The sequence below is a fragment of the Ooceraea biroi genome, chromosome 4, assembly GCF_003672135.1.
Source record: "Ooceraea biroi isolate clonal line C1 chromosome 4, Obir_v5.4, whole genome shotgun sequence".
Lineage (NCBI taxonomy): Eukaryota > Metazoa > Arthropoda > Insecta > Hymenoptera > Formicidae > Ooceraea > Ooceraea biroi.
Window position 1 is genome coordinate 13,970,365 of NC_039509.1, and position 21,283 is coordinate 13,991,647.

Genomic DNA, 21,283 nt, shown 5'->3' on the forward strand with positions numbered 1-21,283 from the left:
AAAATTGTTTAATTTTAATTTTAAATCAGTATTGTACTTAAGATCGTAATTAAACGGATTATAATAATAAAGACAAATATTTTCTGTTTTGTATCGTTTTCCATATAAGTTTGTAATTGCATTTTAATATTCGCAATGCGCTCGGATTCGCATTTTAACAAATCATAAACAATACAATTATAAATCGAGAACAACTCTAAAGAATCAATAACAAAATAAAATCAAGTAAATAAATGAAATTCACCCAATATAACGATGCAATTGTTAGCAATATGCAAGAAAATACTCACAATCAGGAGGGAACGAATAAGACACAGGAAAATGGAAGCAGGGAAGATATATGACGTAAAAACTATGCAATAAGATGTAAATAGCAGTAAGATGGGATGCGAAAAAAAATTGCAGCGAGGATACATACATGAGCACGAGATGACGACGATAAAACAAGAGGCGTGCAACGCGAAGAACATTCTCTTCTTTCTTCATTATTCCAAACCTTATGTAGATATCTCTCGAATGATATTAGAAGAAAGTAACATTAATGCCGCGTATTTATCTCACAATCATCAAAATTGCCCAATTAATAATAATACCGCAACTCTACGCTATTCCCGTGCGACATGAATAAAATACTTCATTACGGGAACCGCAAAGTTTCATTAACCGTCGCTAATTAATTATGCAATGAGATAGTTAATCAGCCATTATTTACGTTTAAAGGCGCGCGTCCGATCGCATTTATCCCCGCGTTTAAGGCTAAACAGTTTTTAATGGTGGACGCCAGCATTACAGCGTCGGCGTCGGCGTCGGCCACTCCTACAATTCGGCGAGCTGGAGTGTCGCAGGTAATTAAGAGGCATCGAGGCACCATTTTAATTTTAATACTCGGAACGTTGCGCGCACACGCTGCGTCCGCCTTTCATTGCCGCTTAATTAAACGCGCGCGGCAGTGCGGGAAAGTCGCTTCATTGTCGTTAGGAGTATGAGACACGGGAGGCACACGAAGAACGGGAAAGCCGCGCGACAAAGAGACGGAAGGGAGATAAGGCACAAGCTATACGAGAAAAATCGGAAGAATAGAAAAAAAGAATAAATCAAATATGAACGTAAAAAAAGAATACGACCGTTCGCATTACCGTGCGCTTGTCGGATTAACCCTTTTGTACGTGGATTTCCTTCCTTCGCGCACCCTCGCGAACTCCCTTCAGGATCGATTATTTTTTTATCATATCGGCTTCTCCGCTGAAATCCGCCACGTCTGCAGCCCGATCGCGAATTGTGAAGGCTCGCAATTGCGATATGGATCCGAGGGGTAAATAGAAAAATGTATTTACACGGTAATGTGCATCGAGGACTCGGAAGGGCTGCGGTATCTACCGTGGCAGCGCCTTGATCACGTTCACGGCGCACGTACCGTGTATTTACCCCGACGGGATAAATACGCCGCTCGCCTTAGCGCATAACGTGTACGGATGCATCGGGCGTACACGGGGTGTGTGCCATTAATCGCGATCAGCGCGAATGGAACTGGGTCGGCCGAAGTTTCGCATTATCCGTCGGGATTTTCGCCGGGGCCCGTCTTACAATGGCGACGTTCGTCTCGTCCGACACCTTTTCATACCCTCCGTAAAGTATGATCGATCCGATGCTGATGAATGATACAATAACGGGCTTAATAACTTGATTTTTCTATAACAACAAGACGATGCTTTGCCGTGAAAAAAGTGTTTCCTGAGACATGCGTTATTTATCGTTATCGTTCCGACGATGTATCATACTTTTACGTAGCGATCGATCTGCGTATTTCTTATTTCTTATTCTATTGTGCAACATAATTGTGTATCTACAAACACGTACATAAATTTTATAGAACAATCTATTGTTCGAATTTCCCCATCAAACTATTTTTAAATTATTTTATTTTCACTGACATCTTAAAGCAACTTTATACACATTTTGGTTGCTCAACTTCCTATAAGGATCAGTAATGAGGAGAACCATTAATTTAATAACAATAATAATAATAATAATAATAATAATGTACGCCGTTGACATAGAGCAATTTATTTAATGTGCTCAAAATGTACTGCAATAATTGCATTATACATTGTATTGAATTTAATTGTAACAATCTCAAGTTAATATCGCAAAGTTGCATCGTTCCTGCCCAGCTAACGCTGCAAAACCCGTCAAAGCACTTACGCGTCCCGCGTAGCTCTCGGCTCATGCCATCGGAGCACGAGCAAAGAAGAAACTTTATTAGATTCCTTTCACATCCCCGCCCGCATCGCGCGAGCTTGCAAAAAACTTCGATTGCGCGCGGGCGCAAACAACGAACCGGTTATTCAGAGCAATCAGGATGAACGATTCCAACGAGGGAGAGGCTTATAACATCACGGATACACGACACTCACACGCTCGCATAGACACGTACGAACGCAAGAGACGCAAATGAGAGAAAGAGAGAGAGAGCGAAAGGAAAAGAGGAGGGTAGATAGAGAAGGAAAAAAGTAAATGGAGGCTGATAAAAACGCTGAGTAACTCGGGACCAATATAAAGCACGCCAAAGTGAAATGGAGCTTGGCACGTCGGAAGATCGAGCGCCTCGCGCCCCGAGTTTACAGCTTGTCAGAGGGTGAGACCTTGACGAATGGCTGCGGAATTTGCTCGAATCGAATGGCTCCTGTCCTATTTGGCCACGGCCTTGTGATCAAACAGTTCGCGAGTCACTTTCTGCCTGCAATAGCACCACCTGCCTGCAATTCCTCGACAACGGGCTAAACGCCACGTCCTACCCTCCACGTGCTCTCTATCGATTCTCTTCCCTCTTCTCTATTCCCTCGAGAGCTTCCTTTCCTCGTTTGTCCATCGGCATCCGTTGGTGCTCGATCTCTCGTGGATTCTGCTCGCAAATGTAATTGAAACCACCCCGATACACTTCGCCCGAAATTCGTCACGCGGCGCGACAATGCGAATTTACACTGCGGCTAGCCGGGATTTTACACACCCTGAGCTTATGACACATCGACGCCCTTTGAGTGGCATCGGCAAGCTAACGGCGTAACTCAATTTTCAGCGAGATCCGGTTAATGCACCCTCGATTACTCAAGCGACCTGAATTTATCGGAAAACAGCCGTCCGACCCGTGCCGTGTGTAAGGAGCATCCACTTCAGTACGGCTTGGCAGTCGCGTGAGGCGAATCTCTGATAGTTGGCCCGGACCGCATGTAACTGTAACCGCGGTGATAACAACGTAATCACAACTGTTTCTGCCCCGGAATCCGCATGATGCGCATGTAAATTTCAGAGACACGCGCGTTTACTGGCACGTATACGGCGTAGATTTGCGTTCGCGTTAACATTTAGGGTACCATTCTGATCATTGCTGTTTAAACGGTCCTTCACATACACAAACATACATATCCAAACAGACCATTACATTTTAGCAGGTTTCATGTACGTGTTTGGGAAGTAATTCCTTTGACGTATATACGCTCCGAGTTCTCGTAATGCACTCGCGATGCAACAAAATGTTACTCCTTGAGGGCATCAATAATATTGATTCTGCAGGAATTGAAACCGCACATTTCTCTAAAACCTCGAAGAAATCCTGAAGTATCTTATCCCAATTTGTTAACTGTGCAAGAAATAATGAGCGAGATTGGCAAAGGGAGGAAGCTGCTGGTAACTTCATTGAGAAGAATTTAGCGGCTTGGTTGAAAGCGGCTTCCTCTATTGCGAAGCTTGCAATTCTGATCTCCCTTGAAAGCGTACTTCCGGAACTAATTACTTTCCTAGATTCGTATCTTGTTTCGCTTGTATTTTTCTCTTCAGCCGCCAGTTCGTTACGCGGCATAAGAGGCAACATTCAGAGACGAGAACAAAATTTATTTCTTTTGTTACCCTTTAACAAATCGGTTTTGATATTTGCGTAGAATGTGGCTTCCTTATTCCTTTATTAGGCTCACTTCAATGCGACATAATAGAACAAAATAATCTGCCTTCAAGAAAGATATGTAAAATCGAATCGAATTGTTGCGAGAGATGCGATTGTTGCGAGTCTCATTTAAATGCAATCTGCAAAAGTTTGCAAAAAATTTCTGCTGTATTCTATATTAAAATGACGGATCATTAAAGTACTACGCAGTTGTACAGTAGAACAAGATCTTTGTTGAAGCATGCTAGATCCATAATAAATCTTTTTTGCGATCAAAAGCAGAGATCGTTTTATCAAATATCAACCCAAATATCTCGGATTACTATAAAAGTTCGCCAAGGATCGCAAAGTATTAGCATCTTACTTTTAAATTTGTTGAATTTAATTAGCTCAATCGTTCAATTAATATTTTCGATAAGATATTAATCGTACATAAAATATGTTGTTACTTTTTACGGTAACTTTTTTTATCTTCGATATTATTGATATAATCGATACAAAAACGATTTTGAGTTACACTCACATCACACTCAGAGCAAACAGTTTCTATACCTTATGAGTTGGCATTATATAATATGTTGCTTCTAATATCACTTACTGCGATATGGTTCATGCAATATTTAAAGGATGCATAATAATTCACAAATTTAACGTACATTTAAGTAATTAGGTACTTTCAAGTATGCCACGGAAATATTTACGAGCGACATCGTCGCAGATCCAATTTATTCAGCCAGGACTACATGGAATGTAAATAATTCATATCAACCGTAAAGTATGCTGTTGCATCACAAGCTTTTAACTACTCACCTACCCTTCGAAGAAGCAACTTGACTCTTGAAAAGTTAGTTAATTTATCTCCGACCGCGAGTATATTCTTTAGGGAAGTGTTGCGTTGACCCAATAAAAAAATATGGTATATACCTTTCAAAAAGTTATATCAAAGCAAAAACTATATTTTCCAGCGTTTTCAATAAAAATCAATTATTGTAAGTTTTAATTAAGAAAATTTATGCAGTGATATCACATCGTAACATCGAACGGATTATTCAAGCGTAATAGTAATATTTTATCTAAAAATAGTTATTAATAAACTGTTTTAAAATGTAATTATTTAATCTAAATATCAGAAGAAAATACAGAAGAAACTTTTTTCCATGTATCCTGAAGGGATATTTTCAACCGTGGGTTATTAAAAATGCTCACCCCTATCCTTGCGTCTCGCATGAGCGCACACCTTAAATTCACGAGTCAACGGAGTCGAACGCGATTGAATTCATATTGGATCGATGTATTAATAGACGCATTGACTGAAATTGTGCAATCACAGAAGATGAAAAAGCAATGAATTCTCTGTCTGCGAGAAATAAATGAACAAGCAAGTTTTTCTCCCGTTCATCTACATCTACTTGGCAATACGGGACTATTACTTTCTAAAGATACGAATTGGTAACAGCATTGAAAAAAGATATTCTGTTTGAATGCAAACGCAACCGGTAAAAGAAGAAAGATTGCTATCTTCAACGATTCGATTAAAAAATTGCTCAGCTCTTTTCAGAGGGTATATTTTTGCTCCGAGTGTTTTTTCTAGAGACCTTCCCAGATTGTTACTCGCAAATTCCGCACAAAAGGTAATTGAAATTGTTCGCGTGAGGGATAGCCGGAACTCGCTATAGTCAGACGTACCATCGACTTCAGCAAATATTCCGCTGGCTGGTTGCAACGGTGCGTACAAAGCTCGTGACGGAGAAACGGACGAAACGTCGTTTCCAGCCAGGGTGGATTTGCACAGGAATTCGAGGAGACGTGCGCGCGTCCATTGTCCAAACGCGGAAACGTCCCTGTTAAGAGTGCCGCGATCTCACTGACGGAGAAATGGCTAATTGCAGATGAATAACGAGAGGAATGACGTTCATGCTGTAATTAATATACTTTTATGTTCCGGGAAGATAAAGCGCCGAAATACGAGATACGGTCGTTTCCGGAGGAAACTGCAAACAATGCGCTTGATATTGTTGTTTCACAACGATTTTGGTTAGAAACGTTTTGTTAGATAATACATCTTTCGTATCTTGATACTAAATGCTCGAAGCTATCGAGTGCTGAGCACATGTCAATAGTAATAAGATCATGACTGATGAATGAATTATTATTTATTAATTTCAGTTCTCTCAATTTTTTAAATTAATTTGTGTGTGTAATTAAATATAGTAATATAATAATTAAATAATTAAATTAAAATAATATAATAAATAAACTGCATATAGTAATATATTCACTAGTTTTATTACTATCTTGTTGAAACACACGTAAGAGTAAGAGAATATCGCGTTTAATCTTGATTACATTTTAGATGATTTATACTTCGCAACAACATTTAGAACAGGATTGTATGTATAATGTTATATTCTGCTGCATGCAAGTATATCTTGACGTTTTAAATGTTCTTCATGTTATACCTACTACACAAAAGACTATAAATACAATTACACCATAAATTCACTCGTAAATTTTGTCATAAATTATAAATCATCTAAAGTGGACTTTAGTAAATCGAATTAAATATTGAGAGCTCGTGGGAGGTATGAAATTGGTAACAGAGTTTTAATCTTTCATTTAAAGGACAATCTAACTACTAAACTTTCTGGATCTATATCTTTGATCTTTATTCAGTCTTAATCCCCTTAGGCGGAAATCCTGTTACACTTACTATCCGCGGTACAAAGCGAAGGGAATCCATAAAGCTGGGCTTAAGATTTTCGTATTTAGCGGAGATTCCTGATGATTTATATATCTCCCGAAGAATTTGTATACGTGACTAATCCGAAATTCCGAAACTTAGCTCCGGAAAATATTAATAAAGTAAAAATAAATATACAAATAATATTACATGCTTCTTTCACATAAGTAAAGCAATATGTGCACATTGATAGATATGATAAATAATTAAAATATTCTATCATAAGTGAAAAACAACAATAAAATTATTCTCACTCTCATAAATATATGATTTTATATTCAAGAAGTAATAATATATTAAACTTTCAAATACATTACATTTTTAATAATAACAAAAATAATCATCTTTGATTGAACTTAATAATAATTTTTAAAAGTATGAATTGTAATGACTCTTTCAATCTCACAATGTTTCGTTTAATTTCCGAGCGTCGACAGACGTACAAGAGCGCTCTACGTTTGTGATGAATTTTACAGCGACCCAATTAATGATTCAAATAATAGACGCGTACTTTTTAATACCAAATCATTTTTTTCCCGCCGATATGAAAGAACGCGAAGCAAAAGCGCAATTAAAGCGGCGCCTCCAATACTACGCTGAGCGCTGCAATTAATTTTGCAGAGATGCGGCAGGGCGATTATTGATGAAGGCGGAATTAAAAGGTAAGTCGATACGTGACGGCCATTCGCAATTCATAAAATGCCCGGTCCAAAGGATTCGGATGGTATTGGCATTTTTTTTAGATATATCCCCGTAGCCCGCCGCATCAAGAAACCCTCAGCGAGTCGCAAACAGCGACCCGGCCAGGATATTGTGAGTATTGTGACTTTTCACGGGCGGTTCTCCGTTGGCTCGACAGCTGCATTTACATGACGCGCGGGAAATCCATTTCTAATCAGTATGCGAGAGCTATTGGAGACGACCCGCATATCGTATCGGCGCTCTTTCATGTCGGCCTGCTCCGCTCCCATCCCAGTGCAATCCTTCGATAACGATATCCCGCTCTTTCGCAAGCGAGTTCTCTCCTGGCCGCGCCGGGACGAGAGGGAGATAAGGCGCGCGGTACCGAGACGGAGCCGAAATTGAATCGGCGTGAAATTGATATCGAGCGATCGCTCTATCTCTCACCGCGCGCCTAATTGAACACGATCATACCCGGCTGTGGATAAATATTGTTGCCTGCGAATCAACAGCTTTCGTAATGATTAGCGCTGCCGCAGGTAGGTACAGTAATTAAGCGCGCTTAATGAAGACACCGTAAACTTTATTCGATAAACACTGCGGATTATTTACGGTCTTGATCTCTCAGGGATGCAGCACCCGTTAATAGCTAAATGGAACTTTAATCGCGAGTTTCTTTCTCCGTATCTCTTTAACTCCTATTCGAAATTTGCTGTTGAAAGTTCCGGACCTAAAGAGGTCAGTTGCAAACTACGCGAGCTGCAAGCTGTCGCCGTGAATGTGCTTTTTCTGTGACGCCCTTGCGTCAGGAAGTTTCGCGCGAAATTGCCACTCTCCTTTTTCTTTATCTTTCTATCTCCCTGCATGCTTGCTCAAAGATTGTCTTGTTTTACTATCGAAGAGGAATTACGGATGTACGTGACGCCGCATGAGGAAATCTTTCCGATCTAGTTTCAATTCACCGATTTCAAATATTTGAAGTGTGAGGAGTAAACATAGAAAAAATAGAGTTTGCTTGAATTCAAGCCGGATGACGTCAGTTTGATAAAACCTGCCATGCGAAGGGAGAAATCGCTTCTCTCCGCCAGTTATTCGGGAATGAAAACAGAGGCCTCCGCTTGGCGGGCCATTTAAACTTTTACGTCGTCTACGTCATCCATTCGCGCGTATACAAATCATTTCTTTCCGCATTCGTGAATTCCAAATGGGATGCGTCGAGTGGATGAGCTCGCCGTTCCTAAGTGCACGTGCAAAGCGTGAGAAATACCGAGATGCGACGAGAGGTCGCGGGAGAATGCGCGGTGGTAAAACGCGATGCACGAGGGAAAGAGGAAAAAAGGTACAATTCGTGCTGCAAATGCGGTGAGATACAAGAGAGCAGACTGCTTCTGACTCCGCTCATAATACCGGTCGGCCCATTAACGCTCGTCGAAAGCCGCGTAACACGCTAGTGTTCTACCCGCTCGAGTGCTCTCTTTCCTTAGAGTCGACCGAGGAGTTACATTGGGTGCGGAGAACTTCCCCTTTGCGATCGTGGACCCTCTCACTCCAACGGAAGCCTCATCTATCTTGAAGAAGTAGAAGGAGGCGTTGAAAGACTTGCCGGATCTCGTACCGTTCCGCCGACGACAAGATCGAATCGGAAGTAGCTGATAGACTTCTCGCAAAACGCTCACGTAAAATCCAACCGGAAGAACTGATAAATCTTTCAGAGAGCCAGAGGATAAATTCTCTAGAATTTTGGTGACGCAAAAATGTGCAGAAAGCTCGAGCGCAAATTCGTATCGCGGCCCCCTGACTAAGATGTTTCAGTCTAAATCTCAAAACTAAGGTTCAAGCGCTGGACACGACCACCTCTGACGCACGTCCAGTGAATGAATGGACAAAAAATTGTGCATTCCAACGTCTGCGAGGGAAACGTCGCGTTAGTCACGCTTCAGATGTGATTCACGTAGCGTCGCGCTGGCACATCGTCCACGCCGCGCGGGGAATTTTATGCTTTATGTCGTGTGAGTCGCGCGCGCGCGCCGGTCTCCACTCTTAGCACGTAGTAGAGTGCACCACCAACGCGGGAACTTCCGCATATCGCGCACCTACACCACTATTTTCGCCCCCGCGTGATTTATCGTCCCTGCAGTGGTAATGGAACTTCGCAAAAGCCGCCCAACGCGAATGGAGAGATTTCTTAGCGTGATACAGACGTCGCGCAGCGGCGACGACCGTTAAGGAACGTGATCGAGCCAAGAGGAATGCGAATCCAACGGCGACGTTAGCTTCGCGGACGATATTAATTAAGATGATCTTAAATATCTCCACAGAAAGGATGGAGAGACCTTTCCCTCCGGAGAAGCCTCTCTTTTGTGCGAAGAGAGAAACTCCTCGCCTGGTAATCCGACGATTACGTATAGCGTAATGGGGGGCGCTCGTCTCCCCAAATACCCTGTATCGTCCAGAGGAGAGCACCTAAGTGATCCGGACACGGTACCTCCATTACCCGATGCTCCACTGGATCCCCAAGCGGCCGTTTCGACGGTCTCGCCCAACTATTCGCGTCCATCCGCTGAAAGAAATTGTCGGTCGCGCTCTGAAATCCGCGCGGGAACGTGCGGATTACGGGACGGCCCGGTATCAGACGCCGCGTATTTCACACGCGTATTTCGCATATGTATTTCACCGTTTGTCGAGGCCCTGCGGTACCGTTGCGCCAGTTGTTGCCGCTTCTGTTCCATCAGCCCCGGCGAAAATTATGTAAATGCATTTCCTTTCCCGGTGTCGTGGCGTGGTGCGTAGAGACGACGAGAGACCGAAGTAACATAACTTTATGCAGCGCCGTCTCGTCGCCATGGCGGTTTCAGATCGCGCTGCATTTCTGCAAGCGAATTCCGCCCCCGCTCTTACATAAATTTCCGCCGCCGCCGTGTCGGCTTTTTCAGAAGTGAAAAGGAATGACATAAGACGAATGTACAGATATGGACGAATCAATAATTTAATGCGAGGCAATGGCGAATAAACTGGATCGCAAATATATCAATTTTAAACAAATGCGTATCAATACATGTATCAATTTTGTAATGTTCGGATATCGTATTACGCAATTATTTTCCGGTAATCATGAGCAATATAATATACTATCAACTTACTATTAAATGAATCAACAACGATCCCAATTTGCAATAACAATGAGAAAATCGCACGGAATTACAAATCGAATTTCATGCTATTGATGTTGTACATAAAAAGAAATTGTGATTTTTATTTATAAAACTCCACTCGGAAAAACTAACAAGTCCCGTCAAATTAATTCATAAATCAATTTGCAAATCAAATATTCGTGCTCCATCACGTTGATGCGCGGTTCGAAATCGTTTTATGAGTGAATATCAAATGTGATCATTCACGGAGAGCTCGGCGTATAACCAGAGTCTTTTAATCACGGTCTTGTATTTTCGCAATTTATGCGTAACAAAAGGAAATATGCTTATACCGGTCATAAATTCACGCGTGCTGCGAGTGATTGAACGACCCGCAAGAAGTAAGTTAATAATGTCCAGAGCGTACGTAATCGCAAATGTCGAACGTGTAGTTTACAACATTTACGTGGACTGCGATAGAATGTAACGCAATGCATAAGTAGTTAATATTGAACTAATATATATATTGATTAAACAAGCTGCGTTTTGACGTTTTGGCGTCGTTCAAATGCAAAATGTTATTAAAAAAGAAAATTATATTTTATATCTTATCTTATATCATATTTTATATCTTATTTTGTAAATTATTACATTTCTCGATAAAATTTTGCAATAAAATTTCTCGTAAATCTGCGTTACTTCCGATCCAAATAACATGTTCCGTTGTACCTGGAATGTTGAGGATACGCTCTCTTGGAATTTCAAACGTGGAGAGGTAAAGTTTATACCGGTCTTCCTGGAAGATAAATTTAATTTCGGTTCTGTTCTTGTGCATTGAGCACAAGTGCTTCTGATAGCGACGTCAACAGGAATCGTACTACATCGTATCGGTGCGCGGACGTTAGGACATCGGGTCGCGTAAACGTCGAGTGTTTCTTGAATATCTGTGATTTATATTTGCAAACGTATCGACTTTTTCAGTCAAATGCAGCTGCGTGTTACATACTTCTGTATGCATTGGCTGTCGGATGGACGGAGAGAAAGAGATGGTAGAAGACAGAAAGACACGGAAGAAAGATTAAACTGCGAGGGAAGATTAAATTGACCCGCACCTTTGACATGATCGTAGAAATTACAGATGTTATCTACCTATCGGTTCCAGCAGAGAGAAATAGAGAAACTGCAAAAACAGTTTACTCCTCGAGGCAGGATGGCTGTCGGGAACATTGCATATGGAAATCATATTAAAAACAACAAGAAGGATGAATGCTTTTCGTTAGGGTTAATTTAGGATGGCGACGAGGCAACGTGGAGATAAACTTGATGGAGAGGGTCTGTCGTCGGGCGTATCCGGCATATTAACTCGCAGCAGACGCGCGAAGGGTTAAGGCCGTCGTCTCCACTGAAATTAGGGCCAACCGGCAGTGTGACGACCACGACCTTCGTGGCTCGTAGTTTGAATTGTCAGCTGCACCGAAGAGCGAACGCGTATCCGATGTGCAGAGCAATCTGTCAATCAGGCAGACGCGGTCGTCGACGGAACCGTCAATGCGCGAAAATTTGGGTCACTGCGAAAGCCGCGCGTGAACTCGCGTGCGAAATCAACCCCTGGCTGCTCCGTAAAGCCGCGGAAAATGAGCAAACGCTTTCAAAACTCGCGAGAAGTCACTCTGTCTTTTATTCCCTTTCTCTCTATCCTTTTTACCTCCTAGAAGAAAACGTTGTCGCGGTCCTAATAAGAACGCCTTCGCTACCCGTGCTCAGGGAGTAACCTGTTGCGGCCATCCTATTAATACTTCGATTCTCGATAAAAATTCGATCCGACCTCGCCACGGTTACCCCTCTTACTTTCCCCCTTCTTTTGCTTTTCTAACATATATATGAGAGACATACTACACTAATCGATAACAAAATTGCAGACGTGCGATGCAGCGCACGTTTTGAAACGACAAGGAAAGGGTTCTTCACATAACAGTCTTCGGACTACAAAGGACTTGTGTTGAAAAAAGATGGTAGTACAATAATACAATGTGGATAAAAAAGGTGCTGGTTACGACGACGAAAAATTCGAATTTCATGTCAGCATGCTGTGTTACCAACAAGCGAACGTGGTGACGAACGAACGCTAAACAGGTACGCAGTAAAACGCAATCGTGCGTGGCTGTAGAATGTCGCGTGCAATTTATGACGTGTGTAATTTTGTTGTCCCTCTTTTTGCATTGGTGCAACGGTAACTGCTTGATTTATATAACGCGAGTGTTGCACGGGAACAATTTGGAACATCGGACGATGTGTAACACGGTAATTGGATCGATTTCGGATGCTCGAAACAACTTTGGATCAATCAGAGCCGTCGTCCAATTAGCGGAACGGTGAAGATTCTTTAAAAAATTACTGAAGTGGCCTCGACGAGTTTCGCGCCGTTTGTGTAATTGGCAACGATCAATTGAGACGTCACGGTTCGTTTCATTCTCGGTGAACTGAAAACTTGAGGAAGATCTCCGGAGACTCACCAGTTTCAGCCAAACGTTCGTAATGAGCAACTGGTTCTTCTCGTCCTGCAACAATAATTAATATTAAGTACATGTTTTCAGGCGTTAAAACAATGAACAAAATATTATTATATTTTTTAATATATAGAGTGACAGCAGCTATCGCCAACACGAAATAAATAATGCCCAAAGAGACCATTATTTATCGTTCGCAATTTACAAGACGTAATAATGCATTTAATATTAATAAACAAGTTTCGAGCTTCCAAATCCGTCAAAGAAACTTTAGATGGGATAATGAATGAAAGATGAACGCAGATGAATTTGGAACACCCCGCGTACATTAATATCTAATACATGATTAAAATATCAAACATTTAATAACTGTAAAGTAAATCTCTAATTTACTTGCGACATAATGTCACGCAAATGTGCGTATGTACTTTTTATTTTGAAAGTGGACACAAAAGCGTTTGAAATTCGCCCGACGTGAAACGGGTTAACGCGCTAGAAGCGACGACTCGCAACTCACAATTATGCAGTTTCATATCGCAATTAAAAATTGCTGCACAAGAGCGCCTGTACATTTAACAGGGCGAGCGAAGACAAAGGACTTTCATTGTTCAGGGTGTCTGCAGGTTGCATAATAATGGCACACATAGTGTGTTATTTAATCAATTGCGCGTTGTCGGGCGGACTAAATTATTATTTGCGCATATTTTCGCAACAATTACAAATTTCGCGCCGTAAATTTGCAGAAGCAACCATGCTAACTTTTTTTCCATGGACGGTGCGCTGTTAGAAAGCGGGTGACAAAAAGTGACCGTGCGACACGATAAATTACGTTGTGCGACAAATATATTTATCTAATTCTTGAATCTGGCGATTCAAAAAAGATATGTGTTATAAATATATCTAATTTTTCTTTCCAAAACCTTTAGAAATTTCTTTTTGCTTACAAATGTATATATTACAATTCAAGAAAAGAAAGGAAAAGGAAATCTTTGAATATTGCAAATGACATTATCACTTTTTCTAGAACGTAATAGAAATGAAAATTTAACAAATGAGAAATTGCACTTGCGATTTTTTCAGGAACCCTTTCAAATGTGCGTGCACGAGTGCGATATTTTTAAGCAATTAATGTCATAATTAAAGCTGCAGAATGCTCCTAAATTATTCTACTGGCCTTTATCAGTTTTTACACACCAATTAAAATCAATAACTGTTAAAAAATATAGGCTGATGCTACACACTCGTTATTAGAGACTGAACAGAAAATTGAATTACTCGATAATTAGTTAAAAAAAATAAAAAGCTATCAAATATTTAAAAAAATATATTAAAAAGCTTCATACGCGTTGTGAAAGACAAATTCATAAGTAGAAAACTCTTATTAACGTACATACACATACATGCAATAATCAATATTATAACATATTAAAATATATGAATTAAACTTTCTTTATAGCTTCATTTAAAATGTATGAATTAAACTAGAAAAGAGATAATCTATTTCCAACAATTTATGAAAAATTTATTGAATAATTTTCTTAATTTCAGACATAACAATCCTTTTTTTAATCTAATTTCAAGAGAAATTAAAATTGTAGTATTTCCAATACTGTTTACTGAATTTTTCAAAACATTGCATTCAAAACTATATTACAAAGCAATATTTTATTTTGGAACTCACTTGTACATGAGCTGATAAAAAATGAGGAATGTAGAAATTTTCAGGAAACGTACAATGGAAAACAGAGAATAGCGTAGCTTCGCGTGGAAAGTCAGTGTTTTACGTCGTATCTGCGTGACGAGAAAAATACTTTGTAGATAAACATGGAGCACATACACATGGAGTGCAGGTTATGTTCCTTGTGCTTGTCTGGTATACAAGATGAATCAGTCTCCAATATACCGCTTAGCTAGCAATATTGCCGCCATTTTTACTACCGTAGCGGGACGTAGCGAAATTTTCGATTTCGTTTGCTTCGTGTCACGCATTGTTAAGCATGTACGTCACGTAGAGCACTGGCTTTCGGGTATCCCGTGCTCAAACCACGTTCTTATCCTGATTACGAGCGCGTCTTACAGCGAGGAATGCACACCTCCCAAGAAGCTGCATTCCCATGTCCCAGAGGAGGCTCGTATCCACGAACATGAGCTTCGATACATCCTCGAAATGTACAGCAATACGAAGCATGGATATCGATCCATGTATCCGAGAAGCGCGCAAAAGAGAGGCGGTCGGAGAAGGGGATTGAACATACATTGTGCCACGAGGAGAGTAACGTTACGCTGCGGTGAAGAAATATTTTTAAACTGTTCAGTATTGAGGAAATTTTTCAATAAATATTTCGTAAATTGTTGGAAGGGCAGTAGATTACCCCTTTTCTAGTTACACAAGATACCAATTTCGTGTTATACGATACACTACTTTATGCTTATAAAGCTTATAGCAATATAGTGGAATAGCAATGTATAGCAATGTAGTGGAAAATATCGTAACGATATAATAATTACGAATAAAATAATAGGATAAAGTATGTATATAACATGTTCTAGGAAAAGGTCCTCTGCTCGGATACGGACATTCTATTCACGCTTATCGTCCGCAATCCTATAATTACTCCCGTCTCGATGGCTCGGCGATTTTCTAAACCGGTCATACATCAACCAAGTTAACAATCGGCTTTTCTTACCCCGCGAGATATATCGGACATTTTTGGAGTCCCGGTCCATTCCAAGGAGAAAAGTGAGCTCTGAGTTTCCCGCCGGCTTATCCTTTCGCTCGTCCGCGAGATAAACTGTTTCTCGATAATTGGATCTTATCGTTTAACCCCGGCCCTTTCAAAAACCGCTGCTCAAAGCCCTGTCTAAGGTCGAGGTTAATTCACGCGGTCATTACTTCGCCGCATTCTCTTGCATAATTTAACGACTCGCTGGAACTTTTCGTTGCCGGCCTAGTTCTCCAAGGATTTGTCGGTCCTAGAAGTTAATAGCACCATAGGGTTATCAAACGACTACGTGTCGTCCTTTAACAATGTTGTTAATTTAATTGCGACATAGAATTGACAGGAATTTTTACATAAGATGTATCAGAAAATGTGATTTTCAATAATAATTTTCGATGTATTTTTAAGTTTTTACAACACATAAGTTTCATTAAGTATCATATTTAAATTTAATTTCTTCTTTTATTTTTAATTATATTAATAATTTAAAATGTAATTTATTAATAAGTAAATTAATTTCTTGCACCTTTAATTTTTAGCTTTGAATATACATAATTAAATTGTGAAAATTTGAATCTTAAAAACATAATATGTCGAACAAAAACCGTCCAAATGTAATCTTTGATTTTAAACAACTTTAAACAAAATTAAAATAGAGAAAACGTACATATACAAAACCAGAATTCTATTGTGCTTCCCTGACGACGACAGCTATCAAGCCTTCGATCCACAGAAATTTTCATTTTGCATCAAAAAGTAACGGCGCTTTGTTTTCCTCGACGACTGTCGAATCTAGCAGCGCGCTATCTCCTGGACTTGTTCCAAGGTACTCTGTTTTTCTGGGCATCGGATCCTCCGTCCGGAATTTTCGAGCAGCCCGGGGCAAATACTTGGAGGTTTAACAGGCTGCCGTCCACCACGTATAAGCTAAACGAAAACGCGAGCGAGAGAAAGAGAGAGGAAGAGAGAGAATATTTCACCGCAACATAACGGACCCCTTAGGATTGTCTGAATGCCAGAAACAGAACAGCCGAAAATCACGTTTATCTTTTGCGACTTCACGGGTTTCTTGTTTTTTTGCGAAACGTGAACTACATACGGAGCACAGCGAGTAAGTGCATTTAGTAAAAGGTTGTTCATGAATAAAGACTGATTCTACACTCATTTCTATCATTGTATACTATTTCTTCTTTTTTTTAAAAACAGTATCATGAGCTTTTCATTAGTATGCTTATCTGCACCTATAATTAGGAACATTATTGAAACAAATTACTACCGAGAGCTTGATGTTAATTGATAACAATCAATTAAATGCACTTTAGTGGTTTGCACGTTGAATTTACAATCCTCTCACGAGTACACGACTACGTATGCAATCGTTGCAAGTATAGTACCAAAGTTCCGATTAGGAAACTATGTTGAGGATCATTTCAGGATACCGCCTGCGATATGGCTTAGCTCGCGATTGTACAGATTTTATGTGACCAAAGAGAGCATTCAGAAACTGCATCCGACAAACTAAACATCACCACAAACTATTACGGTCACTTCAATCAGCCACAAGCTCGATTGCGCATCTACAAGGGAGGCTCGGTATCTCTGCTCGACACCTGCATCCAACTATCTTGCCCGATGGTACTGGTACTAAAACTGTCTCGACCCAGATCATTATTATTCTTTATGCGAGGGATTCACGCATCCGCAATCAATCGGATCAATAATTGTGTGCCTTAATTGGCGTCCCAGATGACCACGGCGAATTAATTTACGTGCTCTTAAATTACTTCAATTGGAAAATGATGTTTAAGCTATTTGGATATTTATAGCTGTTTACAGCTGAATGCTCTCTTGCAGCAAGTACAAGGAAATATGTAAACAAACATGAAAAAACATGACAGAATTAAACCGAGCGTTGCAAAACGAAATTTCATAAATAAATTACACTTCTCTTTTAAGTTTCAAGAATTAATGATTTTGCGACTGCATAATACTATCGTGTAGACATATTACCGACATTCATGACAGGAGATGAAAATATTTAATATGCGCACAGGTGCATATTGCAATTTTAAAGCTAAATGTTCCGGAAAGTTGCTCCAGTTCGCAGAGAGTGAATAACAGAAATATATGTACGTTACTGTGAAGTTAGATTGGCTTGCACGAAGATAACTGCAATTATCAATGTGAATTTCCATCCAAGAAATTGCCAGTGAAAATGCTCGCGAAATTTAAGCGTGCTTAGCGTAACGTAAAGTATTGCTGGAACGTAAATAGAGTTACCGCGAAATGGAGCGTAATTTGCTTCAGACTCGACGAACCTGAGAGCATATCCTAATCGATGATACTTTAACTCTTTCGCCACGTAATGTCACGTAATTGCATTATTAACAACTTAAGTTACTTTGTTGTGTATATTAAATTTTCCTGATTTTAATCCTCTTAATTAATTGCTTCGTAATTAAGGTTAGGATAAAAAATTTATTGAAGCGAAATTAATCTAAAATAAAGTAAAAAGCAATATCGCTATTATTGGAATGTAGATTATTAAAGGAATTTTGATTCCAATTAGCGAATATCTCTGAGTAGAAGAATATCTCTGAGGAGAATTGAAGAACGAAGGCAATTCTACTCAATCGATTTTACTCAACGAGTCTCTGGATATGTATCGGATATTCCAAATAATCAAAGAAAATATTATTATCTTTCTCTCTCTCTTGATTAGAATTAAATCCTATCACAATGTGCAATCTTTCACTTGTATATCGAGAACATGCCGCCATCGATGTCGTGTTGAGAAAACATTTTCTTTGATTATTTATGAAGGAATTAATAAAATTATCATGAGAAAGTGATTGAGAGATGGTGTCCGTTCCGGTTTTAAATCAAATGTACTCGAAATATTAGCGATTATTCTAATGGCAATGGAATATTAAAAGACCGCTAAGACTCAGACAGAACAATTCCACATTATTTTCGAATGCATAATAGTTGAAATAAAAGAATTCGCGAAGTTTATAATTGTTTATAATTCTTATAAATATATTATAACTTATAATTCAGGTTCTCTGCATGGGCAAAGGATCAATGAAAAACAGCAAACAATTTTAATAAAGGTCTTTTGAAAAGAACTTGGAAGTAAACAAGTTATGATGAATATTTACGCGACCTAGGACATAGCGTGATATTGTACCTCACCAAATACAGGTGTTTTATAAATAGGATATTTGTGTAACTGCTCCTATGCGACTATAAAGTCAGATTCTACAGAAGTTTTACGTTACACGGATCGTTTTACGGATTTTTCTGAATATACAATGAACATAAACAAAGGATTTTATTATATTTCTTCTAGCTAGTATAGAGTATTAATTATATCTATCGGTTACTTAATTGTCGGTTTATTAATACTGCTTCACGTTTTTTTTTTAATTAAGTTCTAACTGTATAGTTCGAAACCAAGTTATGTTGTGCATGATTAATAAATGAATTGAGTTCTCAGTTCTTGCACAAGTAAAATAAACTTCATAAATTTCTTGAATACTAAATTACATTTTGCTATTCATTGCACGTTTTCATATATAATTTATGTGCACGATTTACCTTGCATCTTATTTTATAAACGCTGACCGGTTTGAGCAGTCATCAGCTAACGTAACTTACTTGAAGCTGCACCCCGCTTTTAATGAATGTCTATAAATAAAAAAAAAGAGTTTATGAACTACTGTGTTAACGCCAATCAATATCAACGTGTCCTTTATCGGTATAACGTCTCATTAACCTCCACCTTCTAGTTTGTGTTCAATCAGGCATTTGCATTCATGCCGCCAGTTACGATGATGCTTCGCAGAACGGGGTATACCGTCGGTACGATGTCAGATGCGAATTGGCGATGTAGACGGAATTCGCGCCATCAGATCGGATAGCAGGCTCACTTTAAAATATACGAGCGTATGCGAACAGGATCCCGAGTAATTTCCAAATCAATAGGTGTTGCGAAACTAGCTGGACGACTTTGCGAGGAATTTGCGGACCGAAATTCTCTGTTACTTCGGCGAGAACATGAATCCCAAATTCGTCCTCGCCGCGCATCATCATTCGGTTCTACTCACAGTTCTACCTACCCTTCCGCAAGCCCACGGATGTAGATACGATGTAATGAAATCGTCTCCGGGGGTATCATTTCGCTGCATACACCCGCGATGATCATTCGCAGAGTCGTACGCGCGCGCGATATCCTTTCCCGTAGGACGCGTTTCTCCTCAAAGTTCAAACAAATCGCAGGCTGCATTAACTGGCACATTAAATTCCTCATCAAAGAGAGTGTTTCTGGGAGTTGACGCACGTATGCGGAAAGTCCCGTGACTTGTTTACGATGTCGGCGGAAGGCAAATAGATAGCCGGGATTTTGCGTCTCCAGCATAATGGATACGTGGACAACCTGTACAAGGATACTTATCCCATTGACGCTAGAGCAGTAGACTTCGTTTTACAAATAAACATAATTGCATGAATCGAATCTTGAAAAGAGCTTTTTTTATAATAATTTATAATAATTATTGAAAAGCCAGCAGTGTTAAATATAAAAATATAATTCTAACTAGCAAAACATACGAATAATTAAAATTCTTTTTTAAATACGCGCTTTACTACACTACAGAGACAGATAAAGCCGCAACGCAATCACGTATGGCTGCTATATCCAATTTCAACGTTCGGTAATTTTAACCACCGCACCGTTGGGACGGAACATCGCATCGTATCGATATGGCTTGATCAATATCAAGATACAATTATCTCAGATTGCGGGATGCGGACGTATATGTGCTACGGTATATATGCTGTCCAGCGAAAAACTTGGTACACACGGACTAATCGGCATCCCTCATGATGCATGGAAAGCGTTCCGCGAAAGCTCGTCATTGATACGGGCGCATTGTTCGGCAGCTTGGGACGCGTAGGAGGTAGACGAAGGACGGGGACGATGTCATGTGTGCATGCATGTAACCAAAGCTGAGAGCAATGCCGTAACGTGTTACAGTCATTTGGGGAATGCCGTAATGCCACGTGACCAATTTGCGTCCCGGCAATGATTTGGATCGCAGGACCGCTCGCGTGACTTGCATGGCGACGGAAAGGTCAGCTGTCGATTGCTGTAACGATATCTCAAGTGGAGTTCGACTTAAACGAACTGATCGGGAAAAGAGCCGAGCGGATCGCCGATGATGATGTAGCGAATAGACGCAACGATAAAAGATGAGGATGCTGCAGCACGTGATGACGGACACTGCCGGTATCACGTTGTACTATTTGTTCATTGCTCTGCAAAATTTGCACGTGTCAGTAAACGCGTCTCTTAAAATAATGAAAATCTTGGACACTCTCTTTTTGCGAAAACGTGCACGTACATAATTATTTGCTCCGCGACTGGATTAAAATTAGTTTTGGTAGACACAGCAGCGCCGGAATATAATAGATTGGTAAATCTACCGATTAGCGAACCCACCTCCTATCACCTTGTCCTTGACATCTATTATAGAGGTCACCCTCCTGAGTAACATTGTGCAAGT

The 21,283-nt window shown here is 40.0% G+C and overlaps 1 protein-coding gene across 2 annotated transcripts in view; it reads right to left on the reverse strand.

Annotated features, from left to right (window-relative positions):
- Positions 1 to 21,283, reverse strand: part of LOC105278276 (neuronal acetylcholine receptor subunit alpha-7) — a 180,096-nt gene that overhangs the window by 50,191 nt on the left and 108,622 nt on the right. For both annotated transcript variants that reach the window (XM_011337260.3, XM_026968794.1), the window contains one exon: positions 13,003 to 13,047. In XM_011337260.3, coding sequence (XP_011335562.1) covers positions 13,003 to 13,047 — 45 coding nt within the window. The remainder of the gene's footprint in view (positions 1 to 13,002; positions 13,048 to 21,283) is intronic.